The sequence below is a fragment of the Pogoniulus pusillus genome, chromosome 11 (assembly GCF_015220805.1).
Source record: "Pogoniulus pusillus isolate bPogPus1 chromosome 11, bPogPus1.pri, whole genome shotgun sequence".
NCBI lineage: Eukaryota > Metazoa > Chordata > Aves > Piciformes > Lybiidae > Pogoniulus > Pogoniulus pusillus.
Window position 1 is genome coordinate 4208417 of NC_087274.1, and position 26818 is coordinate 4235234.

General features: G+C 53.0%; 1 protein-coding gene across 2 annotated transcripts; it reads right to left on the bottom strand.

Moving 5' to 3' along the window:
* Positions 1 to 195: 195 nt before the first annotated feature.
* Positions 196 to 24340, bottom strand: WIPI1 (WD repeat domain, phosphoinositide interacting 1). Of its 2 annotated transcripts, XR_010303937.1 has the most exons (14): positions 24222 to 24340; positions 22364 to 22446; positions 20757 to 20926; positions 16070 to 16166; positions 11250 to 11347; positions 10134 to 10226; positions 9776 to 9846; positions 8770 to 8877; positions 8205 to 8369; positions 7917 to 8024; positions 6599 to 6720; positions 5774 to 5874; positions 3865 to 4070; positions 732 to 756 (listed from the first exon to the last, which is right to left on the bottom strand). XR_010303937.1 is itself a non-coding variant. In XM_064150645.1 (13 exons), exons 1-13 carry the CDS (start codon positions 24290 to 24292, stop codon positions 709 to 711), a joined length of 1335 nt encoding a protein of 444 aa, XP_064006715.1. In that variant the 5' UTR covers positions 24293 to 24340; the 3' UTR covers positions 196 to 708. The 2 variants fall into 2 exon arrangements, 1 of the variants encoding a protein (XP_064006715.1); XM_064150645.1 differs by lacking the exon at positions 3865 to 4070 and having other exon boundaries at positions 196 to 756.
* Positions 24341 to 26818: the final 2478 nt, after the last annotated feature.

Below are 26818 nucleotides of genomic sequence, written 5' to 3' on the forward strand. Positions count from 1 at the left end.
ACTCCTGATTTCCACACCCAGACCTTTCTTTGGACAAGCCATACATGGATTTGTGTGGACTTGGCCAGGTGGGTGGTGTGAGAGCTGCCACCCTCCTCCCAGCCCCCTTCAAACCCACTCTCCCACTCCTAAAACTTAATCAAGACTGACATCTTTAGGGCCCCACAAAGAAGAGCAGGAAGACAGGCAGCCAGCTGCCAGGGACAGACTGTGTGACTTTTATTCTGCCTTTGAAACACAGCAAATGGCATCTCCTCTAGTCTCACTGGGGTGAAAGAGCAGGGCTGTATGGACTGTACAAAGACCTCAGCTGTGAATCTCTCTTCCTAGAAGTACATTTATACACAGAAACCAGCATTAAATTAGAAAAGGGACAGCTTGGGGGTATATAAAATTCTGGGTACATACAAATCTGATTAAATTAGCATTTACACTCTGGTTCTACCACCTAAAAACTCTTCCAACAGAGCAATGTGCATACAGTACACAGACACCAACTCAAACGAGAGGGGGAGTCAGGCCAGGGAGTCTCTTAAAGCTGTAGGAAAAAGCAGTGGCCCACCTTGGATGGATTGATTGATTATTCATTTCCCCTCCCCCTCTCTTTTGTCTTGGGGATTCCCAAATCCTGTTCTTCGAAATTCCAACTCCTGGTTTTTCCAAAGCACTTCCCAGCAGCTGTCCTATGCGTGGCTGTTTGGCTTCTCCTCATGACCTCTTCGCTTTGCCCGGCTGAGCTCCACGGCACAAGATTATCTACCAAAAGCAAAACAGAAGCAGGGCCTTACTTTTCCCAGCAACAGGCTCTGTGGCAACTTGGGTTTTACACACCTGGGAGTGGTTTGATTTTTCCATTCAAAGGCAGAGCTCTGAGTGCTTTTTTTCCCCTCTCTCATTTTATTTACTCTTCTCCCTCCCCAAATTGACGGTCCTGGGAACAGGAACCATCTGGCTTGGTGATAAGTGTGGCTTTGCCTCTAAGCTGGCATTGGGTTCAGCACTGCCAGGCTGGCAGGAGTTTTTGCTAAGTCCTCCCAAGCAAATTCACCTCCTGGTACAGTGGGAAATGAAAGCTGGCACTGGGTTCAGCACTGCCAGGCTTGCAGGAGTTTGAATCTCCTTGTTTTGCTAAGTCCTCCCAAGCAAATTCACCTCCTGGTACAGTGGGAAATGAAAGCTGGCAGTGGGTTCAGCACTGCCAGGCTTGCAGGAGTTTGAATCTCCTTGTTTTGCTAAGTCCTCCCAAGCAAATTCACCTCCTGGTACAGTGGGAAATGAAAGCTGGCACTGGGTTCTGCACTGCCAGGCTTGCAGAGTTTGAATCCCCTTGTTTTTCCTAGGTTCTCCCAAGAAAGTTTACCTCCTGGCTTGGTAGGAAGGCAAAAGTGTGTGCCATACATCACCAACCCCCTCTGGGGTCTCCAGATGCATCTGGAGTTAAATCTGGAGGCCAGAGTTAATCACTTACGTGTTAGACTGGATAGATGAGAGGAAGCCTTAGGCCAAGATTCAGCAAAAGCTTGGAGTGAAAGAGCAAAGCAGGAGCAAAGAACCAGCAGCAGTGAGGACCCTGACCCACTTCACAGTCTCAGGATGAAGCTGGAGACTCTGGGGTAAGATGTACACATGCTCCTGGATGAGGCTGTGGGGATGCTGCAGCTCCTGAAGCAGACACAAACCAAGGCACAGATCTCCCTGTATCAGCTCCAGCCTTGCCAGATGTGACCAGTGTCTCCCAGCAGTACAGATGTGATCCCCACAGCCACAGCTGCAGGAGGGTCTGTGCCAGCTCCTCCTCCCAGCATCCATCTCTCCACAGGCTTCAGGACCATCACTTGTCCAGTGTTGAAGCACAATCATTGGCACCAGCTTCCACGTTTCCCAAGGGACCTCAGATAATGCACTGATAAGCTGAGCTTAATCCTGTGAGTCCCAGCTGCCCAAAATGCCTGTCTGAGCTACCAGAGCAGGAGCTGCCATGAGGAAGAAGCAGCCAGTTGGGCTCTGCCAAACTTGCTCAACCCCTGTGAAACATGATCAGTGAAGAGCTTCCCTGCAACATCTCTGCTAACAGCAGCTGTTGAAGAAAAAAACCCATCAGGGTCACATTTTGGTGCAACAGAACAAGTGGAACACCTTCCAGCAAACAGCATGGAGGAGCCTGGGCAAATCCTGGTCCCATGGAGCCAAAAATTCATCTGCAACCTGGCTACTTCCACGAAGATCATGGCTTGGAGCAGTGGGGATGCAGCAGACCCCATGTCGAGGTCCTCTGCAGACAGCAGTGCAGCCAGGATGGGGATGCTGTGCTGTGAAGAGTGGCTGCTGGAGCTTGTCCTCATGTCTGTCCTTCCAGGGAGCAGGGCAGGAATGGGAGCGGCAGAGGAGCTGCTGGTGGCTGCTGCTGACATCTGGAGGGGTTTCCCTTCCAGCCTGTCACCAAGGCTGCAGGCAGGAGCCCTGGGCAGCAGCATCCTTTGATGCTCAGGCAGTTTTGGAGGAAGCCAAAACTGGCTGTGGAAGGGATGTTTCTGAAGACTGTCTTGTGTCCATGAGGGGAAGTCATCCCTGAGGAGCTGAGCTGCTGTATGCCATCCAGCCTGGCTTAATGAAATGGTTCTCCTGATAAAGCCTTCACAGCAACCCTGCTTTGAAGCTGACAAGTTTCAGTGTTTGGCCAAATGCAGAACGGATCACCTACACCTGGAAAAGCACTGAGCAGCCTGCTGGGAGCAATCACCTTTCCTGCTGAATCCCAGCACTTCTGACACCCTCTGGTTGTGCTCCTCAGGTCTGCACAGGCCACCTTGCTTGCTGAACCCTGTAAGGCTTCAGCAAACCTCACAGCACTACCCCACAACTCTTCTGACCATGGTGGCTCCCAAAAGTGGAGCTGGCTGAGTGGTGCCCTACCTGTCCCAAAGCACACACCAACAGCTGCTGACACCACTGGAAACCTGACTGACACTGACAAACCCACAGAGAAGTGGCAGGTGACCAGAAAACAGACATAGCCACCACAACCACCAGCAGCCAGAGCTGAGGTGGCTCTTCCCACCCCACAACACCTTCTGACCACACAGAGCAAAGGCCACAGAGCTTCTCCCAGCACTGAGGCTTTAGGCTCCTGTCCATCTCAATAATGTCTGAGTCCTTCCTGTGTGAGATCAACAGCAGACCTGACAGCACTTAATCCACCCCACCCCTGCAAGGAAAAGATGGAGCTGAACTTGCTTGACCTCTTGCCACGAAGATGCTCAGAGGGCTGCAGCAGCTCTGCTATGAGCACAGACTGAAAGAGTTGGGGCTGCTCAGTCTGCAGAAGAGGAGGCTCTGAGGTGACTTTCTTGTGGCCTTTCAGGATCTGAAGGGGGCCTCCAAAAGAGCTGGGGAGGGACTTTTTTAGGCTCTCAGGAAGTCAGAGGACTGGGGGGCATAAAGCAAAGCTGGAGGTGGGGAGATTCAGCCTGGAGATGAGGAGGAAGTTGTTGAGCATGAGAGTGGTGAGAGGCTGGAATGGGTTGCCCAGGGAGGTGGTTGAGGCCCCATCCCTGAGCCAGGCTGGCTTAGGCTGTGGCCAGACTAATCTAGGGTAGGGTGTCCCTGCCCATGACAGGGGAGTTGGAACTGGCTGCTCCTTGTGGTCCCAACCCTGACTGATTCTATAGTTCTTGCTGCAGGATCCTTCAGCAGGCCTGGCACAATCAGTAGCAACATCCACGTTTGCTCTCGTCGAGGCCTTTTTATGAGCCCTCCTTGGGCTTCTCATCTCTTCTCTGATCTGTCCCTTCTCTTGTTTAACCAAGAAGCAGTTTTCACCAATCTCAACAGATCCCATGTTAGACTGAAGCTGCTTTTCCTCACTCTTAGCAGCTGAGCCTCTGAAGTCTTGCTCGAGGTCAGGGGCAGGCGAGACGTTTCCAAACGGAGAAGAACTGCTGGGCTTGAGCGCTGCTGTTTCTGCAGAAGCATGTCTTAAGTTCAAAGCCATCCTCGTGGCATGGGCTGTGGGTGAATATTCCATTTTGTCACAAGTTTTGAGGTTTTTAAAACGTCTTTTTTGTTGCACACTGGAAAACAAACAAAACCCTTCCCATGTTTCCGCAAAGCAGAATGCTGTCAAAACATTTTTCTTGGATAAGGTCAGGTTTGCTCTCCTTCCTTCTCTGCACAGAAATGACTGATGCCTGAAACCCAACCCCCCATCCCCACTCTGAACACGTCACTGAAGCAGAAGATCTCAGCTCTGAGAAAACAGCAAAGTTCAGAGAAATTCAAGAGCATCAAAACATCCTCTCGACCCTCCGTACGCACTCGCCCAGCGGGAGCCTGTGCCGCTGGCAGGCCAGATGCTGAACACGTTAGCAACAGAGGGGCAAGCCCAAAACCCAGCTGAGAAGAGACTTTCTCTCAATTGCTAAGCCACCATAGCAGGGAGTATTTTAGGGAAGTGCCCTCCCTCCCACACCACCTCCTCCCTAAGGCTACACAGGTTAAGATGCTCTGTCAGGTTAATTACGGCTCAGGACTGTGACAGATAAAAGTTCGCTTATCAAGTTCCTGCTGTTGGACCACAGGTATCTGGGGCTGCTTTTATAGCACAGCCCCAGCAGGAAGGCTCATGCAGGAGCAGTGTGATCCCTGCTTGCTGCCATCTGCCACACCACGTGCTCCAGAGCAGGTTCATCAGAAGGAAGCAAAGGATTCCTCTCTGGCTTTGCTGCTGCTTCTTGAGTAACAGGATCAGGCCACTAGACAAGCCCAGTTCTTGGTTATGTTACAGGTACCAAAGAGCACTGATCTGAGGTTTATGCACTTTGAGCTGGGTCTAGGCAGTGTTGTTACAAAGGGATGATGACCATCATCAAGCCAATAATCTTTTATCTGAGTAACACCTTGTACCAGTTACAGCAAAGTGCCTCACAGAGGTCAGCCTTAGCATCTGGAACAACTCCTGGGATCCTAAGAAGAGTTCTGAACCTTCTCCTTTCGTAGGCAAAACTCCACCATCAGGACATGTGAAAATGGAGCAAGGGATTCAAGGGCTGCCAAGTCTACAACTGGAAATCCATTACAATATTCTGCTGTGTTAATGCATTGCTGCTATGAGGACATCTGCTTACAACCAGATCATAGCATGGTCCCAGCATCTGTCCCTTCAGGGCTGAGATACTTGACACAGTAACTGTGTGCATAGGAAAAGGAGGAGGGAGAGACACTGCCAGGCTTCAGTTAGATTTTAACCAGCCAGTAACTGAGAAAGTGCCACATCAAAGTCAGAAACTGGTTTCAATCTCTGCTTTGCTTTTCATCTTTCTACTTGGAAAAGGGAAGTTTCCTTTCCAGTTAGCTTGGAAATGAAGAGACTGGGAAGGTTCAGGTATATCCTAGCTGCATTCCACACACTAATGCAACTGTAAATGCAACAGGGAGCAGGAAGCTTTTATTTCTCCCAGATGGCATTGTTCAAATTAAAGCTGCATCCTGCTTACTACTAGAAACCTGTGCAAGGCACAAAGGTCAGATGAGGATCTGAACATCACTCTGCAGCTGCATTCCACTGCTCTGTTCAGATCCATCTCTAGTGATTAGGTTTGGTCACCTTTGCCCCATCCCTAGCTGCCATTTCTGGGCTACTGTTCCTGGCACTGTCCCTATAACTTCATTAGTTATTTCAAGCTTCACAGTGAGCAGGGACAAGCTGGGGACAGCAGTAACTCTTCTGCAAGAGGTTAATATTTTCTTCTCAGTGTTAGGGGTCCCGAATGCTCACAGGAGGAAACTCATTCTCGTCATCAAGACACACTGGTCCAGTTGCAAACTCGTGCTCTGGGATCACCTCTCCTCGCAGGGCACCACCGTCCTCTGAATAACCTGCCCAAGGGAAAACACAACTCATTGTGGATGGATGGATGGGTGGGTGGGTGGGTGGAAGGAGGCTGCATGCAAACAGTGCACACACTGCTCATCACCTTCTCAGCACGGAGCTGCCTTCCCTGGCTTTATGGCAGAGCTCCGGGGGACTGCGGAAGAGGAAGGGATCTCTGTGGACACCTGAACTGCACATGTCACCAGGGACTGCATGGCTGGCTCCTGTGGCAGAAGGCTTCATCCTCCCACCAAGAATGCAAGCAACAATTTCAGATTAAGATCCTTATTTGGATGTGGAGCTTTAGACTCAGGAAGAGAACATGACAGTCACCAGTCTTCTGCAGAATGCAGTGCTGGCTTTGGCAGGGTCAGGTGTAACGGGTTTTGGAGGCTCTGCAGGGATCTTGCCACAAAACCAGCAGGATCTGACTTCTACACCTGTGGTTTCAACTTCTGGAAACCAGCCTGGAGCAACTTCTGCCTGACAGACTCTGAAGCTCAGATGCAGCTGCCAACAGGCCTGTTTGTGGCATGGCTTTGCAGGAGCAGGGGCAGCACTGGCAAGAGGTCCCAGGAAGCAGAGGAGAAAATGCCTGGTCTAGTTTTGGGGAGTCCTGCATTGCACAAGTGCTGTTTCTGGTTCAACTTCTGGAAATGGGGAGGCTTTCCACTTTGCCCCAGGTGGCTTTCTGATCTCTCTCTGAGGGAGGGCAGAGGTGGTGCTTACCTGGCATGGTTGAAGTTGAAGGCACTGTACTTTGTCTGGCTACAGTTGCTGCGTAAGATTGAGGTAAAGGAGGCTGAAGGTTGTTTTCTTTGTTCTCCTCCATCTTTCCTGAGCCAAGCAAACTGCACAGGAGCAAAAGAGAGGAGAAGAGTTAGTTCTGATCCCCACTGCTCCTCCCCCAGCACTGGCTAAAACAAGCACATGCATCCACGTCTCCTTGAAGCGCATCACCGTGTCCAGGCATTGCCTGCAGCCCTAACAGCACTGCAGAGAGGGGCATTGTGCTCCACCAGTAAAGCATGGGGGGAAGCAGAAGATAGGGAAAGGACTACTTCAGCTAGAGGACAATGCTGGCATGAGAATAGAAGGGACCAGACTGACCACAAAAGCTTTAGGTTACAAAGGCAAACAGTGTTTCTAATCACAGAGGGGGCTCCAAAGGGCTCCCAACAGGAGCGGACTAGATGGGAAAAGCAGCCCTGGCTAGTTTAGGATGGAGTTTGAGCAGAGATAGAGTATGATGTAACATAACTCATGACCCAAGGGCCCTTTTCAGTCCTCTGCTGCTCAGAGGAGCCCACACGGAAAGCAGGAGGGCTGCTCGGGGCCGGGCGTCAGCGGTGTCTGAAGGCGGCGGGGCGGCCGGAGCACGCTGGACAGCGCAGCTTTGAAGTGCTTTTGTTTTGTGGCTTTTCCAAAAACTGCTGGCATTTTCCTGGCTGTCAGCCACCTCCCAGCTTACAGCACATGTTACATCACACCCCACCCCAAAGGCTTCACAACTGGAGCCAAGCAGCCCAGAAGTGTGCGTGGGGGTTATGCGTTGAATCCAATTTGCATACAAACTTGACCAGCAGCAGGCAGACTCCGCTCTGGCCCCACGTGCCTGCAGGCTTGCATTCTCTGTGGGGTTTTGTTTAGGCTAGCTCCCTGTCACTCCACACCAGCCTAGCCCCAAAGTCAGCTTTCTAGCACCCACTCATGCCCAGAGAAGCTGCTTTGCTCTCCCTGCCATGGAAGCAGTCAGCGTTCCGCTGCTGGAGGCACCTCCTAAGGCACAGCCTGCTCTCCCCTGCTGCCTAAGCTGAGCTGTCCCACAACTGCCTTCACAGCAGAGATTTCTCTGATGTCCTCTGCAAGGAGCTCCATGTCCCTGCCTGCTGACGTGGTTTCCACCCACATCTCTTAGATCAGGCAGCTAAAATCACTAAGTCACTTCTAATGTTCCTGCTCCAGTGTTTAGTGCTTTCAGGTGACATTTCCCTTAGTTTGCAAAGAGATCAACCTGTGTGTCAGATGTGTCTGGAGCTATAATCACCTGTGTTTCTTAATTAAGACACACTCTCCTCCATCTTGTGGGTCCAAGTTATAGATGTAGAGATGTCCATCTGATGTAGTCACCAGCAGTCGAGGCAGCTTCTGAATCCTAATGAGAAAAGCATGAGGAGAGTCCCAACACATCTGCACCCACACAGAGCTACTGCACACAGCATGCTGCATGCTCCAAGGGCACAAGATAAGCAGCCACTCTGGTGGTGTTCTGCAGAGATAGTGCTGCCTGCCCACAGGCTGGTGTGGCAGAGGGGACACAGGTGTCAGTACGCACGTGGAGAGGGCACAGATGTTCCTTTGTCCAGAGATGTTCAGGCGGACAGTGGCAAAGGCTCGATCCTGGCTCATCATGCCCGACACCTGAGCTGGGAGGTAGTTGGTAGCAGCCTGGAACATCTTCCCCATGTAACCACTCCAGGTTGGAGGCTCCTCTGGCCGGCTGAGAGGGTCAGAAAGCAGCATCAGTGGGGCTATCACAGTCAGCGTGACAAAATATACCAGGAACAGACAAAACAACCCTGATTTTGGAGGCACAAAGGCTTTGCAGGACCTGCACACATTGTGCACCAGTCTAGCTGGACACACAGGAAGGAGACAGGTGACAGTGGCAGCTAAATAAACCCAGAGCAGGCAGGGAGTGAAGCTGACAGCAGGGAAGAAGCTGACAGCAGGGATGTAGCGTGCAGCTCTTTCAAGGAGTGAGTCTCTCAGGACACAAAAGTCGAAGAGTTTGCAGCTGGTATTGCTCGTGGAGAGTATGTGGTGAGGAAATAGGAGGCCAGAGTGTAAAGGCAGAGACAGCCCCCGAGCAGGCAGGTTAGCTCAGGCCAAGCCCTCACCTGTCAGTGAGATGCTCCAGTTTAAAGACGTGCACAGTCTCGGTGTTGCTGGAAGCACAGAGGAACTGGGAATCCATGCTGAACACCAGGGAGCTGATGTTCACATACCTGGGGCCAAGCAAAGACAGGACGGGTCACTTCATGGCACAGCACTCAGGGCACTGCTTGGATTTGCTGACAGAGAAGAGGATGAGGAGGAAGGAAACCCACACATAGCAAGGAGCACCCTGCCTGGCTGCTGCAGAGCCTGTGGGCTGACTGAGAAGCACTAACCCCTTTGCTCAGTAGCGGTAGCCTCGAGCAAGTCACAAACAGCCAAAGAGGTGGAAATGTCCTTGCTCACAGAGCAGCCTGTGGAGTGAACATCTGTGCTGGCCTTGCTACAGCAGCTAAAGCTTCTGGTACTGCAGATGCCAGGGAGGATATCCAAAGTGCTGGAGAGTGGGATACATATGGCAGCTCCTCCTGTGGAGGTTCAGCAGGGGCAGAGCACCTCAGTCACAGCAGCACCTCTGTACTTGCAGAGGTGGGTGCAAAACCACAGGCAGACCAGAGCTGGGGAAGAAGGACAAGTCAGGAACGGAGCTTCTGTAGAGTTGAGGAAGCCTGCAGAAAGGCTGCAACAACCCATTGAGACCTGAGCTTTGCACAAATGACTTGGCTCCTTGCAGGCACCTCCTCTGAGAGGGCAAGAGTTGGGTTGATAACTTTGGGGACTTCATTATTTCAAGTAAGAAAGAGGAGAAGGACAGAGTGAGTGGACTCAGTCTAGCCCTGTTCTCTGCTCTGTGACACACTGCACTGAATCAGTGAACTTGCTGGAGGCAGCTGGGCACGGCGTGGCTCGCCTGGCACAGTGACATTTCTATCTGATACGTTCACTCTTGTTTTCTTTCTGCTAAAGATGCCAAAGTCACCAGGATCTGACGTTGTCCCTGTCCCTCTGTTTACATTAGTGCTCTGGGAGCCCTCTGTGTGCTTGTCACCCACAGAAGAAGGGACTGACCTTTTCATCCCTCGCCGGAACTCATAGAGCTTTTGCCCCCCAGGGATGGAAAAGACACGAATGACTGTGCCCTGCAAAACATGCAAATGGAAAGATCATGAAGGATCAGGAGCAGGACAGAGAGCCCTTCTCTGACACACCCAGGAAACTCTGGACATGAAAAGGCCCCTCCTGTTTGCCAGCCAGGGTCAATCTGAACACGATACACTGGCTTCTTGCAAGTCAGAGTGCCTCTCCTCTGTTGGCTGTGATTAGGAACGCCCAGCTCAGAGGTCCCACTCTCCATGCTCCAGACAGTTGATGCTCCCCAGCCAGCCATGGGCAGAGGACTCAGGCAGCAGGGAGGGTGCTCACTCACTTTTTCAGAAGCACTTGCCAGCTTGGAGCCAGTGGAGTTGAAGGTGAGGGCAGCCAGAGGTCCATCGTGGGCAGGAATGGTGCAGGCTGTTTTCTGCAGGGCAGAAGATGAGATGAGTTCAGGGACATGCTGTTCCCTGGGCTGTGTAAGGGCAGGGCACTGCCTGTCTCACACCCTATCCAGGCCTGCTGATATGGGTTCATGGGATCCTATCACACTTACGGTATCTCTTCAACACCCTTAGCACTCATTATCTTTGCCCTACCTTCAGCTCACTCCACACCTACTATGGCCACTGTGATTACAGAAGACTCATTGCAGGGGCAGAGGTCCTCAGCTCCTCACGTCTCCAGGTTGTGGGATCGCAGGTGTGCCCTCTCTGAGCAGAGACAGAGCTGGCAGCCCTGCCACCCCCTGGCCTGTGCCGCAAATCCTGCTGCAGCGACAGCGCCCTGGTGCCTGCAGGCAGCCCAGGCCCTCGCTGCTACCTCTGACAGCAGCAGCGAGTTTTCCCCTTGTGCTCTGCTCCTCCCCTGCTGCAGATCCTCAGCTCCCGCTGCACGTACAGAGCCACAGCCTTATGTAACCCAAAGCCCTGGCATAAACAGCAGATAATCATCACCCTGCTCCCAGCCAGGGACAGATTTCCTGAGGGGACTTTGGACACCTCGCCCTCTCTGTGACTTTGGGTCCAGCATCCCTTCCAGCCCCCAGCGTGGCAAAGCTGCTGCTGCAGGTCCTGTGCTGTGCCTGCAGCACCTCCAACCCTCCCTGAGCCACCTTGGTCACACCACTCCCATGGGATACGCTGCTGGAGCTCCTATAGGGACCTCCCTACAGGCACTCTGTGTCGGTGTGGCAGCATCCTGGGGGCTCTGGGGCAATGGCTCACGTTTCCCTGAGTATCCCCTACTGGCAGATGGATCTCCTGCTCTCCACGAGGCTGGCTGCTTCATGCGGCATCCAAACAAGGGGGCTGGGGCTGGTGCCTCCCCAGGCAATCCTCCTGCAGTCTAGCTTGGTGGAGTGCATTTGTTCACCCTCCCCAAGGGCCCCGCGGGCTGTGCTGCGGCTCTGTTTGTTTGCAGTCTCCAATGGGGCGAGCTGGGCGCTTACCAAAGTGTTTCCGTCGTAAAGCGAGATCTCGCCGCTGCTGGCGCTGCCGGGGTAAGCCAAGTAGGAGTTGGCGTGGTTGATGGAGAGAGCACACAGGCCTGGCAAGGAGAGCAGGACACGGCTGAGGTTGTTTGTTGGTGGAGGACTGAAAGCAGAAACGTGGCCGTGCACACGGCAGGGGGTTCAGGCTCTGTCTCATTTTGGGGCAGTCTGGCACTGGGTGCGGGCTGGAGGGGAGCTGGCGATGGCTCGGCCGTGGGGACACCTGCTGGTACGGGACAGTTACGGCTCCCGGCCGCCCCAAACGGAGCCCGGGTCCTGCTCCTGGGCATGCTCTTGGCTCCTCTGCCCAAATCATCTCCTTTGAGGAGGGAAGAAGTGCAGGAAACACAGCAAGGACTATCTCGGTGTCAGGGCTAAGACCGACTCGGGCACAGCTGGGCACCCCCAGATGTGTGCAGAGTGCAGGTGCTGGGTTAGAAGCTCAGATGAGCAGCACAGCCCAGATATGCCCTGGTGTGAAGCCTAGCATGTAAAGGCTGGCACAGCAAGGCAGTGGCTGTGGGGCTGGGCACCACCATTTCCTCCTCCTCTGAACAGAAAAGGGAAGCAGAGAATGACAAAGCAAATGCCACCGTTCTGGCTGACAGGGAACTTCAACCTAGCTGAATTTCAACCACAGGGAGAATTCTCCCCCATAAAAGCCATCTGGTTTCATGCTAACGTGAGCACAGAGGTTCCCAAGAAGCCCTTTCAAAGTGAGCAGGAACTCCAGGATGAGACAGGGATGGATGGATGGATGTGCGTGTGGGGATGTTCATCCGCCCGTCCCCCAGGTGACCTCGGAAAAGAGCATCGCTTCCTGCCACTCAGTTCTGCTGCTGGCTGAGGACCCATCCTGGTGAATCCTGTCATACAGAACAGGCTCGCACTCACTTCCTGCACCACGGCTGCGTGCTCACAGCCCTCCTAACTCTGACTTAAGGCTCCAGCACGACCTGAGCTTCCTGGCCCCATCACGTCCCACGTGCGGAAGAAGCCATGAGGTTAAAGGCAGCTGGGGATGCTGGCAGGACCCTTGGACAGAGGACATCTGCCTACGTGCCCAGGGACATTCAGAGTGTACACTCAGGGACGCTCGCAGCACACACTCAGGGATGCTCACAGCACACACTCAGAGGTACGCTCACAGTGCACACACACAGAGGGACAGTGTACACTCAGGGACACAGCACACACTCAGGGACACTCAGAGGTACACTCACAGTGCACACACACAGAGGGACAGCATACACAGCACACACAGGGACACTCAGAGCGCACAGACACAGCACACACAGAGGGACACTCAGCACACACATAGGGAGACAGCACACACACAGGGAGACTCAGAGCACACACACACAGAGGGACACAGTGTACACACAGGGAGGCACTCAGAGCACACACACACAGAGGGACACACTCAGTGTACACACAGGGAGGCACTCAGAGCACACACACACAGAGGGACACACTCAGTGTACACACAGGGACACTCAGAGCACACACACAGAGGGACACACTCAGTGTACACACAGGGAGGCACTCAGAGCACACACACACAGAGGGACACACTCAGTGTACACACAAGGACACTCAGAGCACACACACACAGAGGGACACACTCAGTGTACACACAGGGAGGCACTCAGAGCACACACACACAGAGGGACACACTCAGTGTACACACAGGGAGGCACTCAGAGCACACACACACAGAGGGACACACTCAGTGTACACACAGGGAAGCACTCAGAGCACACACACACAGAGGGACACACTCAGTGTACACACAGGGAGGCACTCAGAGCACACACACAGGGGGACACACTCAGCACACACGCACAGAGAGACACTCAGAGCACACACACACAGAGGGACACACTCAGTGTACACACAGGGAGGCACTCAGAGCACACACACACAGAGGGACACACTCAGCACACACGCACAGGGAGGCACTCAGAGCACACACACACAGAGGGACACACTCAGTGTACACACAGAGGGACACACTCAGAGCACACACACACAGGGAGGCACTCAGAGCACACACACACAGAGGGACACACTCAGCACACACGCACAGGGAGACACTCATAGGGAGACACAGCGTGCACACAGCGACACTGCACACACACATGGTGTGCAGCCCACTGGGGCAGGACACACTGGCCCTGGCCAGCAGCAGGGAAGGATCAGCTGAAGCTCCTCTTTTAGGTCACTGTTTATAACTAAACAAAGAGAGCACAGCAGAGGCAGGAGCTGCGGGATCAGCCAGGGGCTCCAGGATTCCACTCCCTATCAATCAGAGGCATTTACACCATGCCAGGGATCAGCAGGCACCGAGTGAAGCTGCAGCAAAGCATGAGCAACTAAAAGGCACCCAAGGAGGGAGGGCTGGGAGGGAGGCCCAGGGACTCTGCCCGTGCTGACCACCTCATCTTTTCAGGATGGTCTTGTCCAGGCCCAGGCAGCATGGTGGGGGGATGAGCAGAGCCCTTTCTGCAAGCAGAGGATGCAGAGCAGGCTGGAGCTAAACAAAGTGAGCTCTGAGCGGCTGGTGTGAGTCAGCTGCTCCCTCTGCTCTGCGCCTGGCTGGGAGAGGCGGCTGGGAAACCAGGCCAGGGGAAAACACAGCTGTGAGTGTACTGGGCTGACCTCAGGGACACAGAGAGCAAGGATCACAAGAGACTCGGGCAGCCTTTGAAGATGCTCCTCTGCTCTCAGCAAACCCACAGCCCTGATGAGAGCCCAGGCTTAGCACAGGCAGTGGCAGGCTTGGGAGGGAAGAGAGAAGATAGTGCTGCTCAGGATGGCACCCCTGGGAATGTCACATCACAGGTGGCTTTCTTGAGCAGTATGGAAAAGTGCTACTGTGTCTGAGCAGCCTGGCCTTGACCCCAGGCCAGCAGGTCCAGGCACATTTGGGGCTTGGGGAGAGCCACATAAGGTGGTTTCTGCAGCCATCCCCAAGATGTGCCCTCGTGCCACACAAATCACCACAAGCACTGTGACCTCCTCAGTGCCAACCCTGCCCCTGCCACAAGCTGTATGACAAACAAGATGCTACTGCAGCCTTGCCCACCATGGGCATTTTTCTGCTCTGCATAGAGGAGGCTGAATTAGGAGCCAGGCTCTGGCCAGGAACAGCCAGAGATATCACTGTGACTGGCTGGTGGCTCTCTAGCAAACCCTGGTCCTCACTGTGCTGGCATTACTTTGCCTGGGGTACACATTCTGAGGGTGGTGGCACACTTGCCATGTGCTCCTGCACTGCCCAGCACAGATCCTTGCTCCAAAAAGGGTTGTGCAGAGAGTGGTGAGGCTGGACTGCCCCTCAGCCTCCTGGACACACCATCCTCAGGGTCAAGCTTGGGATCAAAGCAGATGGTGCAAGGACAGAAGAGGCACGCGTGGCACAGCACTTGTCACTCCCCTCATTTCAGTGACAGCTGCTGCAGTAAAAGGGCTTAACAAAACTAAGCCTGTATGAAGTCCTGTGATCCCCAGCAGCCTGCTCGTGGGCTACTGAGCTCTGATTGCTGCTGCTCTTAAACCATGACCTGATCACTCGGCCCCCAGCGCAGAACAGCTTCAGTCCTGGCTACCCCTGGCCCTTCCTGCCGCCGCTGGGCTCGCTTGGCAAGGTTTTAAACTTTAATTATATTTGCAGTATTTAGTGTGTTTAATCCACATGGAGAGGCCATCTGTTGAGACCTGAAGTAGGTCAGGGGAGCCACCAGAAGAGTGTCCTTTGAAAGCCTCACAAGCCATGCGTGAGCATGGCAGCAGCAGCCACCCGTGAAGCGATGCCGCAGCCCGGCATGGGTATCGGAGCAGGGCACGGCAGCGCTGCCGCAGGCACCTGGCCAAGCCTCCCTCTCAGTGCCTATAAATAGCTGCTCTGCCACGAGCAGGAAAGCCAGATTCACCCTGGGCTGCACAGCCAGGATCTGCTCTGCAGCCACCTGCCTTGCCCCTGGGCTTTGCAACCTACATGGAATAGTATCAGGTGGCAGCCCAGGCTCCTGGGAACTCCCTGGCAGGGAATTGGTGCTGTGCCTGGTTGCTTTCTGTCCTGAGTGAGCTTCACAGGGCTGATCACTTTGGGAGCTGCCCACAAGCTCTGCAGAGGCAGCTAGACAGTCTGGGTCGATAGGCAAAGGTCAGTGGTATGAGGTTTAACAGGGTGAAATGTTGGCTCCTGCGTTCGGATCACAACAGCCCCAGGAACACTCCAGCCTTGGGGCACAGTGGCTGGAAATCTGCCTGGTGGAAAAGGACCTGGGGGTGCTGGTCAACAGCTGGCTGAAGATGAGCCAGAATGCACCCAAGTGGCTAAGAAGGCAAACAGCATCTGGCCTGTGCCAGCAATAGTGTGTCCATCAGGACCAGGGCAAGGACTGTCCCCCTGTACTAGGCACTGGTGAGGCTGCACCTCAAACCCTGCAGTCAGTTTTGGGCCTCTCACTACAAGGACATTCAGGTGCTGGAGCACGTCCAGAGAAGGGCAACAAAGATGGAGACTCCACCACCCCTCTGGGCAACCTATTCCAGTGCTCTGCCACCCACAAGTAAAGAAGTTTAGATGGAGTGTCCTATGTTCAAGTTTATGCCCATTCCCTCTTACAGGTCACTGGGGACCACTGGGAAGAGTTTGGCTGAGTTAGGACACACAAACCACAGCCTGGGTTAAATCCAATCATGAGCTTTGAGGCTCTACAGAGCTCCTGCAGAGCTGATCTCTCCCTGTTGCAGAGTTTTTCTGTACTTACCTGTTGTATTTGGAGGGGTGTCCAAAATAGTCTTCAAAAGCTTCATGTCCTTAATGTTGTGGATGTAAATTGACTCCTCCAGACATACAACCAGCCTCTGAAAGGACACAAGGGACATGCACAGAACCTCACCAGCATGGGCATGGTACCTCTGTCTGCTGCTCCCACAGCTCAGACACCCAAATCTTCAGTCAGAAGAACCCAAGAGGAATTTCTTGCACACCAAAACGTAACACAAATGTGACCTCTTCTGCTTCTCCATCCCTCCTCACTGGACAACTTTTGAGTTTTGTGTAACTCTGCTTTTGAGAGCTGTGCTTGAGAAAACAGCTCTAACATCATGACTTCTCTGTTCATCTTGAGAGCTGCTCTTCCACATCTGAAACCCCAGGAACAGGAGGACACAGGAGGGTTTTACCCTGCCATGAGGCCTTGCTTGCAGCTTGACTCTTCTTTGCAGCTCTTTCCATAGCAATTACTTTTTGATCACAAAGACCTGGCTGCCAATCCTGCCTGCCAGTATGCCCACAGATGGGACTTCGTGCTTCACATCTTGACTTTTTCCTGACTTGGAAGTGAACATTTAGGTGATGGTGCTCCCACTGCTGCTAAACCTCAGCCATCTGTTCAGCAAGCCAAAGTTTCTCTTCCCATTGGCCATCGGCAGGCAAGACTCTGCTCTGCGTGCCCTGCAGAGCTGCGTAAAACTGGGCTGGGAAGCATTTGTTCAGTCACACTTACACCACCTTGGTAGATGGGTTGGGTCTTTCCAAGTTCATGTGCTTGCACCTCTTCTACTGAACTTGTCAGGAACATCCACCCACCCACCCAGCCAAGACAGGAGCTGCTGAGCAATGGGAAGAAAAGGCAGAAAGGAAAAAGGAAGCTCAGCGCTGCAACCTTAGCATGGGGGCACCATCTCTGTGACCACTCAGCTTTGTGTCCCAGCTTGGTCCAGATCTCTGTGTGTCACCACAGAGGCATGTTTGCATAGGGTTTTTTTTGGGGGGGACACATCAGGCTTTGGATCTTCTGAAGGGCTGTGCTTTCTAAGCCCAGCCAAGTGCATGACTTCCACTTGGCACTAACGCAGATGGAGCCCTGCGCTTGCTGGACTTAGGAGTGCTGAAAACCTCCCAGTAAAAATCTAAGGCCAACCTCCATCCAGGCTCCTGAAGTTGGAGCACCCAAATCCATGTACAGGAAACCTCCACCTCTTTAGAATTGAGGCCACTTATTTAGGATCTAAATGTGGAGCTTAGTCACTGACTTCAAACACCCACATTAGAAAATCCTTGCCCTGCTCCACCATCGCTCTCGGATCAAACTCTTTCCCACTTCTATTCCTGCTAACCACAGCATCTGGGGCTGTGTCAGAGCCATTCTGCATTTCCAGGAAGACTTTGCCTTTTCTGCACCAACAACCATCAATTGCAGAGACCATCACAGTAATATTTATACAGCTGATTCTGGCAAAGCCACCACGTGGCTTTCCCAGAACTGCAGCTATTGATGTACAGGTGAAGGGAGGTTTCCAGATGATGGCAAAGCAGCAACAAGAGATGTTGGCACCAACAGAGGTAAAATCCAGCCAAGTGATGGGAGTTGGAGATCAATAGGCAAAGGGGGCCTGAACAAGCTCCCCACAGGTTGGGACAAGGCTGGTTCTCTGCCTCCTGCCCTCCACACAGCTCTGTAGCCCATGCTAATGGCAGTGCAAACCCTGCTGGGATGAGGAATGGGGTTTATCAGAGAATGGCTTAGGTTGGAAGGGACCTCAGAGATCATTTGCTCCAACCTCCCTGCCGTGGGCAGGGCTGCCTCTCAACTAGACTTGGATGCTCAAGGCCTCATTCAACCTGGCCTGAAACACCCCCAGAGAGGAGGCATCCACAATCTCCCCAGGCAACCTGTTCCAGTCTCACCACCCTCATACTGAAGAACTTCTTCCTAAGCTCCAGTCTGACTCTGCTGTCTCTCAGCTTCAAACCAGTCCCCCTTGTTCTATCTCTTGACATCCTTATGAAAAGTCCCTCTGCAGCCTTCTGTAGGATCCCTTTGGCTACTGAGGATCCCTCCAGGTACTGGAAAGCAGCTCTAAGGTCTTCCTGGAGTCTTCTCTAGGCTGAAAAGCATCAACACCCTCAGCCTGTCCTCATAGCAGAGGTTCTCCAGCCCTTGGATCATCTTTGTGGCCCTCCTCTGGACTCACTCCAACAGTTCTATGTCCTTCTTACGCTGGGGACACCAGACCTGGACTTGCTGTGCTCGCAGACTGAGCCTCAGAGAAGGTCCTGGTGCTGCAATTGCTGCACTGCACCTTCTACAAAATGTTCCTGCTCCCAAGTGCTTTCCTTGAGTACTTCAGAAGGAAGGTGCCAGGTTAGGTAACAGAGCTGAGTGCTGAGGCCTTCAATGTGCTGGGTACAGACACAGCTAGAGAAACGTTTCAAACCCCTCCAAAGGGCTCAGCAGGGTTGCAGCAGGGAAGGAAGACCCAGGGAGGTTATGGGAGAACCTGGAGACAAATCATCTGCCTGAACACATTTCAGAGCTACGATGGAGCTTGGAACACAGAATCTCCATGGATCAACAACAACAGAGGGCCCTGTTTGCACAGTGAGGACTGCTTCAAAGAGATCAAATCAAAACATTCAGCATTTGTTTGAGACCTGCTCCTGTTTTGTTTGCCACAATGGATGTGGCCTTCTGTGCACTTTCAGTCACATTTAACTTCCACACAGACAGCCAAGGAAGAAGTTCAGGTGTCACAGCACCTGACTGCCACCGGTTTAAACCCTGAATGAAGACTGAAACAGTGATTCCTCTTCTATCTACCCAAGTATCTGCAGCACCTCTCCAGGTGTGTTTGTGTTACAGGCAGAGGATGAGCTCAGCCCGGGAGCTCAACTCAAGGAACACAGGTGCCAGGCTAGGCATCAACTTCAGGCACTCTCCAGAACACCAAGTGGGGAAAAGCCTGAATTCATTTTATTCTCACACAACCCCAAGCAGCACTACAAGCTGGGGACAGAGTGGCTGAGAGCAGCCAGGAAGAAAGGGACCTGAGGGTACTGGTAGAGAGTAGCTGAAGATGAGGCATCAGTATGCCCAGGTGGGCAGCAGAGCCAGTGGCATCCTGGCCTGGCTCAGGAGCAGTGTGGGCAGCAGGACAAGGGAGGTTATTCTGCCCCTGTGCTCAGCACTGCTCAGGCCACACCTTGAGTGCTGTGTCCAGTTCTGGGCTCCTCAATTCAAGAGAGATGTTGAGGTGCTGGAAGGTGTCCAGAGAAGGGTGACAAAGCTGGGGAGGGGCCTGGAGCACAGCCCTGTGAGGAGAGGCTGAGGGAGCTGGAGGTGTGCAGCCTGCAGAAGAGGAGGCTCAGGGCAGAGCTCATTGCTGTCTGCAACTACCTGAAGGGAGGTTGTAGCCAGGTGGGGTTGGGCTCTTCTGCCAGGCAAGCAGCAACAGAAGAAGGGGACACAGTCTCAAGCTGTGCCAGAGCAGGTCTAGACTGGATGTTAGGAGGAAGTTGTTGTCAGAGAGAGTGATTGGCATTGGAATGGGCTGCCCAGGGAGGTGGTGGAGTCACCATCCCTGGAGGTGTTGAAGCCAAGCCTGGCTGAGGCACTTTTTGCCATGATCTGGTTGACTGGCCAGGGCTGGGTGCTAGGTTGGACTGGATGAGCTTGGAGCTCTCTTCCAACCTGGTTGATTCTATGATTCCAATCTGCTAAGCAGAACCTCCCACTTTATTTTTACACACACAACTCTATCTGCAGTTCAAAAGAAATCCTTATTTTGCCAGCTCCATTGTAAGTTTAAGTGAAAAAAAAAACAATTTTGGAGAGATTTAATTGTAGTAGAGGAACTTTTGGTCAAAGAGAGCTTTACTGGAAACTCAACCTAGAGTTTCCTTACGGGAGAGCCTTACTGCAGGACTTGCTAACTGAGGAGAGGCTGATTATATACAATTACACAGACTGCTCATTTCTTGATTGTAAAATGTCCTCTGCTCCTTATGGCATGCACTTGGAAAATAATTATGGACAAAAAGGACAACTTAAAATCCTCCAAAACAGCTGAGGGCAGCATCAGGCTGTGTCAGTTCAGAGAATAACACTCTAAAAGCTTTCTTCTAAGTGGCCTGAACGTTTTCCATAGCTTCAGAAATAAAATAAGGCTGCTAGCAGTACTTGAGAAGCAGCTTTTTGCCTCATCCACAGAGTTCAGATGACTCCTGGGGTTTGTTACCAACTTTGAAGGGCTCATTTGCAACCAAGATGGCAGAGGTGGGCCTGAAGTCAGGATGTGGAACCCAAGGGAGGGAGGAAGATGAAAAGGTGTTTTTTTGGCAGAGCTGCCTGCTGAATAGGCAAGAAGGCAGCCAACAAAAAGCCTTTGTGTAACTGCTACAAAAACAAGGACTCAGCTTCATTTTCCTGAAGTAAACAGCTGTGGCAGATGACATCCACAACCACCCTGCTCCTCTGCCAGAGGTCACCAAGCCTGACATGGAGCTGGTAGGACAGCACAGGTACTGACCCCTCCAGTCCCACTTCACAGTCTTTCTGCAAGCCCACCCAGGCTGCTGTTGCTTTGGCAGAGGGGGCCCAGCTGGAAAGGCACCACCAGCAAAGCGACAGAGAGGGCCAGCTCTGGCTAAGCCCTTCCCCAGCCTCTCACCTGACGGTTCAGCCGGATGGACAGAATGTTACTGGAATAGCTGTAGTTGCAGATCTCTGTCCCCTTCTTGAAGTGGTAGACATTCATTTGCTGTGGCTTGGCATGACTGACCACGACCACAAGGCTGCTGGAGAACAGACGCTCCACGATGTAAACATCTGGGATTTCATCTGGGTACAGAAAGGGAAGCAAGGCAGAGGCTTCAGCTTGGCTTAGGGCTGCTTCGATTGCAGCAACAAGACTCAACCAATCAGGTTGTAAGGCTCAGTGCTAAGATCTGCTTTTATCAAACACTTCTCAGACCCCACACGAAGCATTTAAGGCAGAGCAGAAAGGGGTTAATGGACCTTCCCCTGAAGGCAGAATTTAAAGCCGTTGTGCCTCTCCAGCTGAAGCTAATCCTTGGGAAGGGGCTATAAGGAGGAGCTCACCCAACTTGGTCAGGGACTTTCCTGGAGGGGGTGAACATGTATGAGTGAGTATGTAACTGTTTATCCAGCATGGTGTCTGGTTACTCCCAGCCTCCTTAGGGCAGGCTGGCCTGTTTAAACCTTCCCTGTCACCAGGGCTGTGGTCTCTAAAGAGCTTTAGTGTGGCTGTGGTGAACAGCAGCGTGGTGTGCTTGCTGAGATCGTGTTTGGGATGTCTGTAGAGTCTTTGGTTGTGTTGAGAAGGCACCATTCAAATGGTGCTGGTGGATCTCTACTTAAGTAATCAGAGACTATGACTTCTAGCATAGGTAGCCCTGAATGGTGCTCAATGCTTGGGCTGTGCTGCAGGTACAAGGATTGCTCATGTCTCAGCTCATCACCTTGAGTATGTGACCAGCAAGGAGCTGTTTTTCTGTGGCCTGACTCCAGGGGCAATCCAAACTAAGGCTATGGCTTGCTGCTGTATAGCAGCTCAGCTCCTCTGTAAGACAAAGAGGAAAGAAGCCTGGACTTTGTGCCAGATGATGCAGCTGTGTCTGACTCTAGAGGCTCCTTCTACAGCCAGTGGAGAGACACTAGCATATCACAGCTGTGAGGTGTACCTCAGCTGAAACACTACTGGCAGTGGCCTGAACCAGACTGGAGTATGTGCTCCACGAGGCCTGACTTGTTTTGGGCTGTTAAGCACATTGCATGCTGCTCTGAGCACAGCTAATAGCTGAGAGCCTGCTGTGAATGACCTTCTTACATGGAAAACCTGTTAAAAACATCTTGCTTGTAAATACCACATTGGACTAAAAGCTTGCAAGCACTCCAGCATCTGTGCTGGGAGTCTGCAGCCTTCTGCCTATCAGAAGCCTGCTCATGGCAAACTACCTTAATGCTGGTTTGCAGGACAAAGTGCTGCTGTCAGACTGAGAGCAGAGAAAAAGAAGTTGGCCTCCAAGCTTGTGGGAGCCCTTAACCTTTGTTAAAGTGCTGCTGACTGTTCAGAGGCTTCTCCAGGGCTGTAGCTCTCCCTAAAGGTTGCTATGCACAGGGCAACAACCAGAGCTGTTCCTCTCCTGCTGTGGGCACAGATGCCAGCAGAACCAGCCCCTAAAGGCAGACTGCAGGGCAGTACCACAGGTCAAGTCTGTTGGTCAATATTCTGCCACGGTCAAACAGGAGACTTACTGCTTTCATGGACCTGGTCCAGTTGCTCCACAGAACTTAAGGAGAAAAGCCTGTATCCAGTTGTAGTTCCAATTGCCAGGGAGCTGCAAAGAGGAGACAAGAAGCTGTGAAGTTCAGATCTTAAGATTCCTACAGACAGAGGAAATGAGTAGCTCTTGGTACAGTGACCTGTGAAGGGATAACTCAGTTTGTTCCCACTCTCAACCTAAACAAATGAGTAGCTCTTGGTACAGTGACCTGTGAAGGGATAACTCAGTTCGTTCCCACTCTCAACCTAAAGCAATGAGTAGCTCTTGGTACAGTGACCTGTGAAGGGATAACTCAGTTTGTTCCCACTCTCAACCTAAAGAAATGAGTAGCTCTTGGTACAGTGACCTATGAAGGGATAACTCAGTTTGTTCCCACTCTCAACCTAAAGAAATGAGTAGCTCTTGGTACAGTGACCTATGAAGGGATAACTCAGTTTGTTCCCACTCTCAACCTAAAGAAATGAGTAGCTCTTGGTACAGTGACCTGTGAAGGGATAACTCAGTTTGTTCCCACTCTCAACCTAAAGAAATGAGTAGCTCTTGGTACAGTGACCTATGAAGGGGTAATTCAGTTTGTTTCCATTCTCAACCTAAAGAATCCAGGTTTCCATTTGAGGCAATTGAAGCCTACAGAAGTCAAGGTTTCTTGTGAGATGGTAAACTCATCCATTAGTATGGTGTGTGGCTGCTGGAGGAATGAACAGACACATCTGAGAGCCAAGAGGCTGCAGGCAAGACCTCTGGGACACAAAAGGAGACTGTTTCCTAAGGCAGGAGCTGATCCATCTACGTTGGCACAGTGACTTGGTGTGAGCTGTGGAAGCTTTGCTCCCACTGCTAAAGGCAGCAGGCACAGTCATGCTAAGTACTGTCTCTGATCGGCTCCAGATATAGAAAGCAGCAACACCTAGGTCTTAACAGCTAGCCCAGAATGCCTACAGCCAGTGCTTGTGCTGGCTGTGGCCAGCAGGTTCGGGCAGCAGCACAGGGCCACCCATCAAAGCCGCTTGTGTTGAGAGGCAGCACATGCAAAGCAGCGCTGAAAAGGAAACGGTGTTCCAGGTGTGAGACCCGTATCTGCGAGGCTTATCTTGTTCCCCGTCAGCTGGGATAATCTTGGCTCCCCCCGAGCCAGACACTCTGTGGTTCACTGCTCCAGGATGTTTGTTTTCCCTCTTGGAAACGGTTCTTAAATGATTGGCTTTGAAGGTGGGAACCCGGGGGGGTGAGTGGCGCCGGGGAAACCTCGGTCTTGAGGTGCTGGTGGTGCTTCGAGCCAGGCTGCTCCCCGAGAGCCTGTGTGGGGCTCTTGGCAACTGTGCCACCTACAAGTGGTCAGTGGACAAAGCCCCCAGAGCAAGTCGCTTCTCCCAACGGCCAAAAACGCTTCCCCAGTTTTGCAGGAGGTGTTAAAACAGAGACGCGGGAGAAAAGGAAACGGATCTGCTGCCTCCTTTGGTCTCCCAGAGCCCAGATCTGGCAGCATCTGAAGATGTCTACCGAGAGCCAAGGGCCCCTTAACAGGGTAGGGCCCTGCGGGCTCAAGGGACCCGCCCGGGCCATCCTCGTTCGGGCTGCGGCAGAACGGCCCCGCCCAGGGCCCGCGAACCTGGACCCCTGTGTGCGTCTGAGGGTCTCACGGGGCTCGTCCTTGTAGGTCCAGCCCCTCTCTGAGCTGCCATGCCCCATGTGGGCTACGGGCCCGGTCCCGCTCCGGCCCGTGGGGCTCGGTGGACCCGGGCCAGCGCCGCCCGGCCCTGGCGGCGCGGCTGCTGCTGCTGCCGCCCCGCAGCCATCGCCCCCCTCCCCGCGGCGCCCGCCCCGCTTACGTGCAGTCCTGGTTGTAGGAGAAGCAGCTGAGGACCGCGGGGCCCCCCGAGGCCTCGGCCGCGGCCTCCATGGAGCGGGCGCGGCGGCTCGGCCCGCTCCGGCCCCCGCGGCGGCGGCGCCTCCCCCGCGCCGGGCCCGGCCCGCTCCGCGGCGCTGGCGGCAGCCGGGGCGGAACCGCTTCCCATTGGCCGCTGCCCCGCCGGAGAGCCCGCCCCGCGCCCAGATGGGCTCTCAGATTAGCCTATCGGCGTGGGCAAGGCGGGCGGGCCCCGCCCGCGGGCTGAGCGGAGCGGGCTGCGATTGGCTGGCGGCGGGCAGCAGCGGCGCGTGGCCACGTGGTGATGTTGTGGTTGCATCAGACGAGCCCGGGCAGATGTTGGCGGGGGGGGGGAGCACATCTGGGGGGGGATCGATGGCTACCCGCTGCGCTACGGCGGGAGGCGCTGCGACAAGCGTCTGGGAAGAGCCGGGCGAGGGGCAGGAACGGGGAGGTCTGAGGATGGCCCAGCTGCCTCCGTGGTGCTGGCGGGGGTCTGGTTTCCCCTCTTTGCCGAGTGTGCGCCTCAAGCTTGCCGCATCCGTGCGCAGAACAACTTCATTCATGGGATTATTGCCGCCGCTACTTCGTGGGGTCAAAGTTACTGGCGTGGGAGAGGTAAACAAAGTACACCTCGGAGCCAGCCACTAAAGGACAAATGTTCCGGAGGCAGCGCAGTTAACATCAACAGCGCACAGAAAGGCAGGGGCAGCGCCTGCGAACCCCCTCATTAGATGAGTAAGCCTCATGTGAGCGCTGAAGTCATTGGTCCTACATCACTTGATGTGCACCGCAGGACTCTTGGAAAAAAGAGCTACATGCAATACCATCTCCATGAGGCAGATTCCATGTGGACACGTCTATGTGGCTGGATTAATCCCCCTCTGCAGCGTGTGGGCCTTTGAGCATCTGTGATATTCCCCTGCTACCCAGTTTAAAACCTGCCACTGTGAAGATGATTGATTTTGGGGGAGGAAGGATGAAGGCACAGAGCTTCAAAAGAACACTAGCTTGGAGTGAGGTTGATGGCAGATCTTCCCTAGGACACAGAGCAGATGAGTGGCACTGCAAAGGCAGCAGGGGAATAATTTCAACTTCATCATGTTTTTTTGGGGGAGGGGGAGGAAAACATCTTCTATTCATAGTGGGAAGCTCTAATAAAACCCGAAAATGAAATGGAAAAGCTGGGTTTTAATGTCTTGAAACTGTCCCTGTGGGTCAGCACAGTTCAGTTGTGAAACAGGGATGTCAAATGGAAAATGGAGTGGTGGAGCAGGAAAATGTTTAAAAACAAACCCAAGACCCCCAACAAACAAAACCAGAGTCAGTGCCTTGCATTTCAAAAACCAGTTTCTGAGCAACTGCTACAGTTGGGTGGCTGTTGCTTGGGTAATCACCATGAGCCAGGTCTTAAAATGAAGCCTTGATAAAGCAGAGCCACAGAAGCATCTGTGACTTGGGCAACACAATTATTTTTGTAGCTTGACTGATGCAACCATGTTGGTCAATCTTCCTTTGCTTGCTGTCTGCAATGGCTATTTAATTAGCAGGGCTGGGGAAAGCAAACAGTTCTTGCCCTCTGCTACAGTGGCCTTTGGTGTCCTTTGGAGAAGATGTTGGTGCTGAGAACAGCCATGCCACAGTGATGGCCATGGCTGTAAGACCAGGGCTGGCATCAGCTCCCCAGGGTGGAATAGGTTCTGTGTGATGGTGATGCTCAGCCTCAGAAAAGCCCTTAAAGCTCTTGGGCTCTGTGTTCTGGCAAATTGAGGCACTTGGGTTTTGGAGGAGATGAGGAGATGTTGGTGCTGAGTACAGCCATGCCACAGTGATGGCTGTGGCTGTAAGACCAGGGCTAGCATCAGCTCCCCAGGCTGGAATAGCTTCTATGTGATGATGTTGCTCAGCCTCAGACAAGCCCTTAGAGCTCTTGGGCTCTGTGTTCTGGCAAATTCAGGCACTTGGGCTTTGGAGGAGATGAGGAGATGTTGGTGTTGAGTACAGCCATGCCACAGTGATGGCCATGGCTGTAAGACCAGGGCTAGCATCAGCTCCCCAGGCTGGAATAGCTTCTGTGTGATGGTGATGCTCAGCCTCAGAAAAGCCCTTAAAGCTCTTGGGCTCTGTGTTCTGGCAAATTGGGCCACTTGGGCTTTGGGCATGAAATAGAAGCTGAGGTGCTCTGTGTGGAACTTCAGGGTTTCCATGGTGTCTTACATGTGAAGGAATCATTTTGAGGAACACAGCTTTGGTCATAGTTAGGGGCTGAATTCCTTCTTGGGATCTGGGTATATGTCACACCTGGAGAAACTGGTCTGGCAGAGCCAGCAGAGAGCCATGCCAGACACCAGAGGGATGGTTCTTGCTCTGATGTGTGCATCTGCTGGGAAGAAGATACCAGGAGTTGGCTTCCCTTTCCTGACAACCCTGTGATTGCAGTAACTTTGTGTGCAGTAACCATTGACAGTAACCTCAACTTGGTCATTAACTCTAAAACCAGTCCAGAATGTGGCCATCTGATCCTGAATATTTTTCAAAGCAAAAAAAAAAAACCAACCT

What these genes read in the sequence shown, in the direction of transcription:
- WIPI1 (XM_064150645.1), bottom strand. Translation starts at nt 24,292, where the DNA reads ATGGAGGCCGCGGCCGAGGCCTCGGGGGGCCCCGCGGTCCTCAGCTGC. An exon ending in TCCTACAACCAGGACTGCAC is followed by an intron (nt 22,447 to 24,221) that starts GTAAGCGGGGCG and finishes TCCTCTTTGCAG; the next exon opens with CTCCCTGGCAATTGGAACTA. An exon ending in AACATCTGTGCCCTCTCCAC is followed by an intron (nt 8,025 to 8,204) that starts GTGCGTACTGAC and finishes TTTTCTCATTAG; the next exon opens with GATTCAGAAGCTGCCTCGAC.